A 12,331-nucleotide genomic window follows, 5' to 3' on the forward strand; every position below is an offset into this window, starting at 1 on the left:
TCGTAGCTTTGTATAATGAAAGAAGTTACCGTTATACCGTAGACTTTAGGATCTTATCTCAAGAACAGTTTGGATGACTCACTGATACTGTCTATTGAATTTTCAGAAGGCTTACTGGACGTGATAGATTACCAATCGTAGCTTTGTATAATGAAAGAAGTTACCATTGAACCCGGAGTACAGGATCTAAACTCAAGAACAATTTGGATGATTTAGGATATCCCGACTGATCTGATACTATCTTTTGATTTTTCAGAAGACTTACTGGACATTATAGATTACAAATCGTAGCTTTGTATAGTAAAAGAAGTTACCGTTACACCCGTAGACTTCAGGATCAGAACTCAAGAACAGTTTGAATGACCTAGGATATCCCGACTGATCTGATACTGTCTTTTGAACTTTCAGAAGACTTACTGGACGTGACAGATTACAAATCGTAGCATTGTATAATGAAAGAAGTTACCGCTACACCCGTAGACTTTGGGATCTGAACTTAAGAACAATTTGGATGACCTAGGATATCCCGACTGTTCTGATACTGTCTTTTGAACTTTCATAAGACTTACTGGACGTGGTAGATTACACATCGTAGCTTTGTATAATGAAAGAAGTTACCGTTACACCCGTAGACTTTTAGGATTTGAGCTCAAGAACAGTTTGGATGACCTAGTATATTCCGAGTGATCTGATACTGTCTTTTGAACTTTCAGTAGACTTACTGGGCATGATGGATTACAAATCGTAGCTTTGTATAATTAAAGAAGTTACCGTTACATCCGTAGAGTTTAGGACCTGAACTCAAGAACAATTTGGATGAACTAGGATATCTAGACTGTTCTGATATTGTTTTTTGAACTTTCAGAAAACTTACTAGACGTGATAGATCACAAATCGTAGCTTTATAAAATGAAAGAAGCTACCGTTACACCCTTAGACTTTTAGGATCTGAACTCAAGTACAATTTGGATGGCCTACTGTCTTTTGAACTTTCAGAAGACTTATTCGTAGCTTTGTAAAATGAATGAAGTTACTATTACACCCGTAGACTTCTAGGATCTGAGCTCAAGAACAGTTTGGATGACCTTGGATATCCAGAAAAATTCCAACTTCAAAGGGTTCAAAGGATTCTTGGAAAAAAAAATCATGAGAAATTCATCAGGAAATATCTGAAGGAAGCTCTAGAATTGTTTTTAAAAGAATCTCTGGAAGAATTTCAGGGAAAAAAGTTCATAGATTTAATTATGGGGTAATCTTTAGAAAATTTTGGAGAAAACTCTGAAGGAAACTAATAAAAAATAGACCTCTCAATGTGCCAATACAGTTGATAAAGCCAAAACTTCAAAAGAAACTAACTCACACAGTTGACCTTGATCTTTCTATTGTCACCATAAAAGCGACATCTCTTCCTCCGTAGAATATTAAAACAAATTTCCTCAATTTGAACAACGATTCCTGTTATTTCCTACGCCATTCGCAATGAAAGCTAGAACATATTGCCTTTTCCGGGTTCCGAGATTATCATAACGGGCAAATCTAGACCATTGTTTACACGCATCAGAACCACCGAAACCGATCTTCCATCGCACATATTTAATTAACCTTGCCATGCGCCATATTTACCTACTAAAATAGAGATAATCAATATGCCCGTCTGGCGTCGTCTAGTTGACCAGCGAGCAACGCGACGGTGCATAGTGGCTGAATCGAGGCAAGCTTTGAATGCTAATCATAATCGTGGTATGACTTCCCATACAAATTCCTACACTGATCCAGCACGTGCCTACAAACGATTGTTTCTTATCTACCTTCTTCTTTCTCTATCCGACAGTGCTGGACGCATCGGCCAAGTCCACGGCGGGCATCGAGTACGGTCAAATGTACCACTTTGGCCACTTTGACCAGTGCATGGCGATCAACCGGGATCGGGACTCCGGCCTGCAGAAAGGAATTCTCTCGCAGTACTGCCTGGCCGATGTCCGCCTGGACGCATACCAGGAGCGAATGCAGGTGTCCCGAAGGGTACGATCGAATGAGAGTTCCGTGGTGCACTGGGGCGTTTGCGTGCCGGTCAGTTGCAAGGACGGGGATGTCGCTCGAGTGGTGGAAGCGATCAGTGGATCGCGAGACGTTACGATACCGAAGGATGCCTGTCACAGGGAAGTGAACGCGGAACCTTCCACGCTGGATATCGTATATGTGTCGATCATAATGTTCTTTGTACTGATGGTGGCGCTGAGTACGCTGTACCACGTGCAGTCGATCTGCAGCCGAAGGAACGAGAAGAAAACGACGATGGTGTACATTCTGCGATCGTTCTCGATCATTGAGAATTTGAAGAAGCTCGGACAGGACAGCAAAGACGATCACGGATTAGGGTGCATCAATGGGATCAAGGCGGTTGCCATGTTCACCATACTGAGTGGTCACGCATTGCTGTTTCTGTTCGGAGGCGCTAGCTATAATCCGGGATTTTATTACGAGGTAAGTACTTATCGCTAACTAGATTACAAACCAAAGATTTGAACACTGTAGTTGAAGTAGGTGGTACTGTAGGCCTCGATCATCAGGTGAATGAAACGCTGACCGATTCCACCGGAAACGACGTAACCCTTGCCGAGGTTGCTACTCTGCTTTACGATCACCTGCACGTACGTCACAACCGCCCCTACACCGGACTGTGGATAGGCCAAGCTCAGCGTTACGTCCTGTAGCGTAGGCCATTGTTTGCTATCCGTCTTGGTCGACACAAGGCGATCACCTGTAACCAACCAGAAACGATCACTGATCCTTGTTTTGACTTCGTTCGGTACCACTCATATCAATCACCTGCAACCCGTTGTCCAAGGGTGTAGATTAGCTGTTGACCCACTTTGCCATCCTGACCGGGAAGGCGATTCGGCGCCGCATTCTGAGACCCGGCTTGAAAAACTCCCACGTTCTTGACCGCTTCGATCGAGGCCGAGATTTGGTCGGATATGTCGATGTCGACGTCTACTGGGATCGCCACTACCGAGGCCAAAATGGCCACCATTAAAACTGAAATTACACGCGTGCTCTGCATTTTGCGCTTGCTGCGATTGAACTGAAACTGGTCAGCGAGCGGTCAGACTGCCTAGCGGCGATCGAGACATCGGTCAGTCAATTTGCTGATATGCACACAGAGGAAATGATTGTATGGTCAACACATCAGAAAGCACCCTGTTCCATGGCAGAGTGGGATCGGTGAAATTCTAATGCTTTCGAATGTAATTGAAGCGATCGCTGATTTGACTCTGGCCTCGGTAATCGCTTACGAACTGGATGGTGAACCCCAGAAAAATAATCTTTGGCGTATGGCGACGGGGATGTTTCGCTGAATTTGCATAATAATCAAAGAACTGTTGATATGGTTACTGTGTTTGTTGACATTGATACGTTCTGTTGGTTGTGAGTAGTGTGCGGTAGTTCTAGTTCGGCAGCAGCAAAGCATCGCGCGCTGGCTTTGAAAAGTGTACAGGCCGCGTTTTCATTCGGTCGTCGTCGTCGTCGTCGTCTATTTGACTGCTCATCTTCGTACGGGGCGATTTATGATACGATAAATGCAACATCAACATTTTTTGCGATTTTAGTCAACAGACATTGAAATGTTCGTCACGTCAAGTGTCGGCCCAAGTTCCAAAGCCACGTTGGTTCAAATCACTTTATTTTCTCTTTCGTTAATTTTCGCACTTCGAAAACAATCTGAATGGTTCGTCATTTTCGATGTCGGCATGTGTTTTGTTTTAGTCCAAATGAAAATAAGTGGTTTGATATTAATAGGGTTGCATGAATCACTCCACTTACCAAAGTGAACTCATATCATGCGCCCTTTCCCCTCCCCACTAACAAAAAGTCCTTCCCATGACAGACGTGGAGACGCAGAGGTGATCTCGGTCTTTAGTAAGCAACGCACGTCATAATAACATTCCTTTCCTTCCTCGATGACCGTAAGGACGTGGCCGGCGCCGTTATTGACCTAATAAAGTTTGGAATTCTCGAAGATGCACATTGAGGACGGTAAGCTACTCCCAAGCTCCGTCTGTTGGTTCCTTGTGCAACTTCGATTGTTCTGGTCAATCACGGAGTAGCAACTACGAATAGTACGGTCATCTATGCTCATGCTATGCTATGCTCATGCTCATTGATACGTTCTGTTGGTTGCATCATTGTATGTACTTGAATTATGATTCATAAATTGTTAGTAGAATTTCACGGCACAACTTTTTGACCTATTTTGACAGTTTTTAACTGGAAATAACTAGGGTATTGGTTCCCTTATTAAGCATGTGGCTCTCATTTTCATCTTCTTCTTTTTTCTAGCCAACTAGCACCGTTCGGCGCCAGTTGTGTTTTACGTCGGCTGGGTCTAGGAGCTAAGCCTTAAATTCCAACGCCCCAGGGAGACAGCCACCACACCTGAGGACCCTACATATCGAACCCATCAACACATGGGCCGGGACCTACGGCTTAACTTCCTATCCGAGGGAAGACGTGATCACGGATTTTATGTCTCAGAAAATCCCATTGGCGTCGACGGGAATTGAACCCCGACCGACTGGGGTGAGAGGCAACCACGCTTACCACTACACCACCGACGCCGACGGCTCCCATTTTCATCCTACGAAAAACAAGGGATTGGAGCGCTGTTTGTTTTGTTTCTTATTTTTGTATTTTTTGTTAGAAGTGAGCACCCATGTAAACACAAAGAACGGAATCAATCGGTGCCGTAATCGCTTGTTTTCGAATAGGATGAATATGGGAGCGTGAGATTACTGATGGCACACATACCCTAGAAATAATTAAGATCACTGACGCTTTTTCGTCGATGCCAAGAAATGCAAAAATAGCCATCTACTCTACTCTACTCTACTCTACTCTACTCTACTCTACTCTACTCTACTCTACTCTACTCTACTCTACTCTACTCTACTCTACTCTACTCTACTCTACTCTACTCTACTCTACTCTACTCTACTCTACTCTACTCTACTCTACTCTACTCTACTCTACTCTACTCTACTCTACTCTACTCTACTCTACTCTACTCTACTCTACTCTACTCTACTCTACTCTACTCTACTCTACTCTACTCTACTCTACTCTACTCTACTCTACTCTACTCTACTCTACTCTACTCTACTCTACTCTACTCTACTCTACTCTACTCTACTCTACTCTACTCTACTCTACTCTACTCTACTCTACTCTACTCTACTCTACTCTACTCTACTCTACTCTACTCTACTCTACTCTACTCTACTCTACTCTACTCTACTCTACTCTACTCTACTCTACTCTACTCTACTCTACTCTACTCTACTCTACTCTACTCTACTCTACTCTACTCTACTCTACTCTACTCTACTCTACTCTACTCTACTCTACTCTACTCTACTCTACTCTACTCTACTCTACTCTACTCTACTCTACTCTACTCTACTCTACTCTACTCTACTCTACTCTACTCTACTCTACTCTACTCTACTCTACTCTACTCTACTCTACTCTACTCTACTCTACTCTACTCTACTCTACTCTACTCTACTCTACTCTACTCTACTCTACTCTACTCTACTCTACTCTACTCTACTCTACTCTACTCTACTCTACTCTACTCTACTCTACTCTACTCTACTCTACTCTACTCTACTCTACTCTACTCTACTCTACTCTACTCTACTCTACTCTACTCTACTCTACTCTACTCTACTCTACTCTACTCTACTCTACTCTACTCTACTCTACTCTACTCTACTCTACTCTACTCTACTCTACTCTACTCTACTCTACTCTACTCTACTCTACTCTACTCTACTCTACTCTACTCTACTCTACTCTACTCTACTCTACTCTACTCTACTCTACTCTACTCTACTCTACTCTACTCTACTCTACTCTACTCTACTCTACTCTACTCTACTCTACTCTACTCTACTCTACTCTACTCTACTCTACTCTACTCTACTCTACTCTACTCTACTCTACTCTACTCTACTCTACTCTACTCTACTCTACTCTACTCTACTCTACTCTACTCTACTCTACTCTACTCTACTCTACTCTACTCTACTCTACTCTACTCTACTCTACTCTACTCTACTCTACTCTACTCTACTCTACTCTACTCTACTCTACTCTACTCTACTCTACTCTACTCTACTCTACTCTACTCTACTCTACTCTACTCTACTCTACTCTACTCTACTCTACTCTACTCTACTCTACTCTACTCTACTCTACTCTACTCTACTCTACTCTACTCTACTCTACTCTACTCTACTCTACTCTACTCTACTCTACTCTACTCTACTCTACTCTACTCTACTCTACTCTACTCTACTCTACTCTACTCTACTCTACTCTACTCTACTCTACTCTACTCTAGACCTGTGCGCCGCCGCGCCACGCCGCCGCCGCCGACACTGTTTGTCCCACGCCGACGCCGACCAAGGTATCGGCGGCGCGCCGTACGCCGCTGTCACGCCGCCGGTTTTCATTTTTCGCGCCGGTGATCAGTGCACAAACAAAATTAAGTTTACATATAGTCGAGGTAAAAAAAATCTCACGATCACTATCATAAATGATTGACTACAATAATTGATTTCTCAACTCTTGGATCTTTTGTTTTCATTTTTGATAAGATTGTATTAGTTATTCCTCATTCACATCTCTCCAGAAAAAATCTTCAGGGACGCTTCCAGGAGTTTTATCATCCATTTTTTCAGTAGATCTCTCAGAAAGATCTCAACAGGGAAAAGGTCAGGAGTTCCTTCAGAAATTCTTTCGGGAGAGTTCAGGAATGCCTCCTAGAGATACATCAGAGATTCATCCAAAAAAATCCTTCAGGGATTCTTATAGGAGGTCCTTCAGAGATTAATCTGAGAGTTTCTTTATGGATTAAGTTCCTCCAAAAATTCATACAGGAGTTTCTTCAGGAACTAGTCTAGGAGTAACCTCAGAGATTTCTCCAGGGTATCTTTCAAAAATTCCTCTAGAATTCAGGGTATTTCTCTTGACGTTCTGTAGGTATTGCTCAAGAAGATCCTTCAGAGATCACTCCGGGAGTTTCATCAAGGGTTGCAGGAATTCCTTCTAGTATCCCTTCTAGAATATGTTCAAGAATCCCTCCTGAAATTCTTTCGGGGATTCCTCTTGGAATTACTTCGGGATCCCTAATAATTTTTTTTTCAGAGATTCTTTCAGGAGTTCTTTCAAGGGTTGCTCCAGAAATTTCTTTGGTGATCTCTTCAGGAGTTCGCTAAGGGATTTTCCCAATAGCTCCACTAAGATTCAGGGATGCCTCCGGGTGTTCATTAGGAGTTCCTTCAGAAGTTCCCTAAGCTATTTTAACAGGAGGTTTTTTCAGGAATCCTTTCAGAAGCCCTTTTAAAGAATCTTCCGGAGGATTCATAAATGCCCCGAGCAGAGGAAAAAAGCTCAATAATAGCATATTTTGATATGGAGAACAAAAAGTGATATTTGTTTGTTTGAGATAAGAGGTAAAAGTACTGAAAATAATATTTCAATTTTACTCCTGGAACATCATCATCATAGCACATTTAGCTCTTGGTAAGATCTACCCAATAGCAGTGAGCTATTTGATTGATATTCAAATATCATATTTTGCTATTGGTTAGATGGTTCAAGAACAAATTTTTGCTATTATTTTAGGAACTTTTACCTCTTATCTCAAACAAACCAATATCACATTTTGATCGTCAGTACTTGAACTCTGCCCGGGGCTGCCTGGAGATCCGTCAAGAATCCCATGAGAAGTTTTTTTTTTTCAGGAGTTCCTGCAGGAGGTCTATAGATATTCCTACAGGAGTTCTTACACAGAAATTAGTCCAGGAGTTCCATCAGAGATTTCTCCAGGAGTTGCAGGGATTCTTGCAGATGTTTCTTCAGAGATTTTTCCTGAATTTCTTCAGGGATTCCTACATAAAGTTCCTTCAGAAACCTGTACAGAAGTTCCTTCAGATAATCTTATTAGAAGCTCCAAGGATACCTCCAGGAGAATTTAGGGATTCCCCCCAGAAGTTTATTCAAGGATTTTTATAGAGTAAAAGCTCTCGACTTTGTTTACCCCCAAAAGTCTGCTCTAATCTTCGCCACTTTATACATTAAATATGAAGTTTGTATGGAAGGGGCGAAGACTAGAGCAGAGGCGAAGTCTAGTACTTTTACCCAATAAGAGTTCCTTCCAAGATTCCTTCAGGATATCCTTAGGTGAGGATTCCTCGAGAAGTTCCTTTAGGGATTCTTCCAGAAGTTAATCCAGAGATAGCTCCTGGGGTTCTCTCAGATTGTAGATGGAGATCGAGATGTTTCCAGGAAAACTCACGGATGCCTTCAGGAGTTATATCAGAAATTTCTCCAGAAGCTCATTCAGGAATTCCTTCAGGGAATCTTGAAGGAGTTCCTTCAATATTTTTTTAGGATTATAATCAGCCATATCTCCAGGATATACTTGAGGGATCTTTCTTATTGTTATTGTTTATTTTAACTTAAAATTTTGAAAGAAGAATTCATCAAGGATTTCCTTCTGGAATTCTTCCATGATTTTTTTTAGAGAATACCTCCTGCAAATCCTTCCCCCTATCCGGAAATATCCGCTGAAAATTCTTCGAGGATTCCGCCTGAAAATCCTTTGGATTTTCCTACCGGAATATATTTTTTTAAATTTTTATTGCTGTTTATTTTAACTTATGCTAATTCTACACTACCTACCGGAATACCTTCGTGCATTTCCCTGCAATCCCTGCAGGGATATCTCTTGTAATTTCTTCAGGGATTCCTCCTAGACTTTCTTCAGGGGTTCCCTTGGACTTCCTTCGAAGATTCCTCCTGGAATTTCTTCGGGAATTCCTCCTGGAATTTCTTCGTAGATTCCTTCTAAAATTCCTTCGTGAATTTTTCCTGGAATTTCTTTGGTCAGAGGTTCCCAAACTTTTTGCTATCGCGGCGCCCTTTGAAATTTCCAAAAATGTCGTGGCGCACCAAAGATTTTAAAAAGGTTTTTTTTTTTTAAATTACAAACAGCTTTCGCTTTAAAATGTCGAAGGCAAAATCGAGAAACACTTCTTATATCATGTTTTCTCAAAATTCAGAGAAAATTTGTAAAACTATTTTTTTTAAATAATTTTCTCAAAGATAATTTCAATATGTTTATAAAATTTCAAATATCATGTTGATTTCATCATAGAAGCTTTATAAAAGAGCAAAAAACTCAGATGTACAAACTGCAGCTTTTTAAAAATTCAGCCAAACATTCTAAAGCTGAATTTTATTTCAATTGGAATTCTTTAATGTTTGCAATAATTAAAGAATTCCAATTGAAATAAAATGACTTCACAGAACTTGACCAATTGATTTTTTTTTTACGAAAATTGCAAAGCAACACTTTTAAACACTTTTATTTGTTTTGGAAAATTTCGGCACATGAAGAGATTGTAAAGAACCTGTCAGGTGGGCTTTGATTGAACATTTTATTTTCATAAATTTCGACTTAAATTTCGGCTGGAGTGGCCATATATAACCCCAGTGATGAAACCGAGCATGGCAAACTTATTCAAAGTTCAGTGAGGTTGCGGCAGTACTGATGCAACAGTCCGGTTCAAAAAGGTTGAAGCTAGCTCTTCACAATGTCACAACGGCAAACCTGCATGCCGCTAGCTGTCCCGAAGACCTTGTAATTATTCTTAAAAGAACGCAAATAAGGTTCTAGAAATAAAAACTATGGTCTAGTTATAGTTAAATCAAATGCTAAGCTGAAGCTTATAAGGTCCAAAAACAATTTTAATAACTTAAAATTGAAACATTTTAAAATTTGGTGGCAAATGACATGTTTAAAAAGGATACCACAAATCCTATGGAACAATTGAAGACTCAGGGAAAGATTTAAAAAAATATGAAGCGACACTAGTTTTTTTAAACAAAACAAAATTAAAGGTGTTCCGCAATACAAATAAAGAGTTTGTTTTTGTTTGTTTCGTCACAACTCAAAAACCTGCGGCGCACCTGGGAAAGGTTCGCGGCGCACCAGGGCGCCGCGGCGCACAGTTTGGGAAGCACTGTCTTTGGTGATTTCTCTTGGAAACCCTTCGGAGATTACTACTGGAATTACTTCGAGGATTTATTATATAATTCCTCCAGGCATTTCTCTTGGGCTTTATTTAAGGATTCCTCCTGGACTTCCTTTCGGAGATTCCTCCTGCAATTTTTCGGGGATTCCTTCTGGATTTTTTTCGGAAATTCCGCCTAGAATTAATTCTGAAATTTCGCATGGAATTCCTGCGGGTATTCCTCCTGGACATCCTTCATGGATTCCTCCTAAAATTCTTTCGGGGATTTCTTCTAATATTCTCACATGGATTTCTCCTGAAATCTCTTCGGGGTTTCCACCTGGAATTTCTTTGATGATTTCTCTTAGAATTCCTTAGGAAATTCCTCCTGAATTTGCTTCGGGGGTTCCTCATGGACTTTCCATGGGGATTTCTCTCGAAAATCCTTCGTATTTACCGCTTGGAAATCCTTCGGAGACTCCTCCTAGAATTCCTTCCTAAGTTCCACGTGGGATTCCTGCAGGGATTTCTTCTGTATTTTTTTTGGGGGATTTATCCAGGAATTCCTTCAGGAATTCTCCCATTTATTTCGTCGGGTATTCCTTCTGGAGTTCCTCAGGGATTCCTCCTGGATTTCTTTTGGGGATTCCTCCTGGAATTAATTCGAAGATTCCTCCTAGAATTCCTCCAAGGAATCCATCTAGAGTTCATTTGGAGAATTCTTTCGGGGATCCCTCCTGGACTTCCTTCGATGATTCCTCCTGAAATTTCTTCGGTGATTTCTCCTGCCATTCCATATGGGATTCCTCCTGAAATTTCAACGGAAATTCCTCTTCGAATTTATTCGGATATTTCTTCCGCAATTTATTCGGGGATCCCTCATGGAATTCCTCCGCGGATTTCCCCTAGAATTTCTCAAGAAATTTCATCAGGAATTCTTTCGGGGATTCCTCTTGGAATTCCTTCTGTGATACCTACTAGAATTTCCTCAGAAATTTCTCCTGGAAATCAGTCAGAGATTTCTTCTGGATATTTTTCGTTGATATCTCCTAGAAACCCTTCGGAGATTCTTTCTCGAACTCGCCTGGAAATTCCCTCTGGGTGTTTTTGGGGATTCCTGCTTTTTTTTTTTTTTGAGATTCGTGCTGGAATTCTTTCGGGGTTTCCTCTTGAAATTCCTGCGGGAACTCCTCTTGGAATTATTTCAGGGGTTCCTCATGGAACTCCTACGAGGATTCCTCCTGGATTTTTCGATGGTTCTTACTAGAAATACTTTGAAGATTTCTACTTGAATTTCTTTAAAAATTCTTTCTGGAATTCCGTTGGGGATTCCTCTTGGACTTCCTATAGGGTTTCATCTTGAAAAACCTTTGATGTTCTGCTTGGAATTCCTTCGGAGATTCCTCCCGGAATCTCTTCGGTAGTGCCCCCTGGGATTCCTGCAGGGATTTCTGTTGTCGTTTCTTCGGGGATTCTTTCTAGACTTTCTTCGAGGATTCCTACTCCTATTCCTACGGGGATTTCTCCTGATGTTTCGCCGAGGATTCCTTCTGGACTTTCTTCGGGATTCCCTCTTGGTGGTTTATCTTCAAATTTCTTCGGAGATTCCTGCTGGAATTCCTTTAGGAGTCCTCCTAGAATTCCTGCGGGGCGATTCTTCCTAGATTTCTTTCGAGAATCTCTCTTGGAGTTTTATCGAGGATTCATCTTGGAATTCCTTCGGAGATTCCTCCCAGAGTTCCTTCGGGGATTCCTTCTAGAATTCCTTCGGGTGTTTCTGCTGATATTTCGTCGAGGATTCCTTTAGGATTTTTTTCGGGATTTCTCTTGGAAGTTCTTTGGGGATTCCTCTTCGAATTTCTTCGAAGATTAGTCCTGGCATTCCTTGTTTGATTCATGCTGGAATTCCATAAGGGATTCCTTCTGAAATTCTTTCGAGGATCCACGAGGAAATTCCTCCTAGTATTCTCTCAGGGATTTCTCCTGGAATTCCTTCGGAGATTTCTCCTAGATATTTTTCGTTGATTCCTCCTAGAAATCCTTAGTGGATTCCTTCTCGAATTTCTTTTGGAATTCCCGCTAGAATTCCTTCGGAGATTCCTCCTGGAATTCCTGGTGTAATTCCCTTGGGATTCCTGCTTATATTCATTTGGTGAATCCTCCTGCAATTTCTTTCGAATAAATGTCATGGATTTCCTTCTGAAATTCCTCGAAAACTCCAATCAGCAATTTCTTCAGAAGATTCT

The 12,331-nt window shown here is 41.3% G+C and overlaps 2 protein-coding genes across 2 annotated transcripts in view; one reads left to right on the top strand and one right to left on the bottom strand.

Annotated features, from left to right (window-relative positions):
- LOC109424754 (nose resistant to fluoxetine protein 6) overlaps window positions 1-12,331 on the top strand; it is a 58,925-nt gene that overhangs the window by 27,954 nt on the left and 18,640 nt on the right. The window contains exon 2 of the mRNA XM_029855000.2: window positions 1,832-2,484. Within this exon, the coding sequence (XP_029710860.1) occupies window positions 1,832-2,484 (653 nt within the window). The remainder of the gene's footprint in view (window positions 1-1,831; window positions 2,485-12,331) is intronic.
- On the bottom strand, window positions 2,440-3,161 carry LOC109424775 (uncharacterized). The gene is made up of 2 exons (XM_019699960.3): window positions 2,830-3,161; window positions 2,440-2,761 (listed from the first exon to the last, which is right to left on the bottom strand). The coding sequence occupies exons 1-2, from the start codon at window positions 3,062-3,064 to the stop codon at window positions 2,508-2,510; spliced, it is 489 nt and encodes a 162-aa protein (XP_019555505.2). The 5' UTR covers window positions 3,065-3,161; the 3' UTR covers window positions 2,440-2,507.

This window comes from Aedes albopictus, chromosome 1, assembly GCF_035046485.1.
Source record: "Aedes albopictus strain Foshan chromosome 1, AalbF5, whole genome shotgun sequence".
In the NCBI taxonomy this organism is placed as follows: Eukaryota; Metazoa; Arthropoda; class Insecta; order Diptera; family Culicidae; genus Aedes; species Aedes albopictus.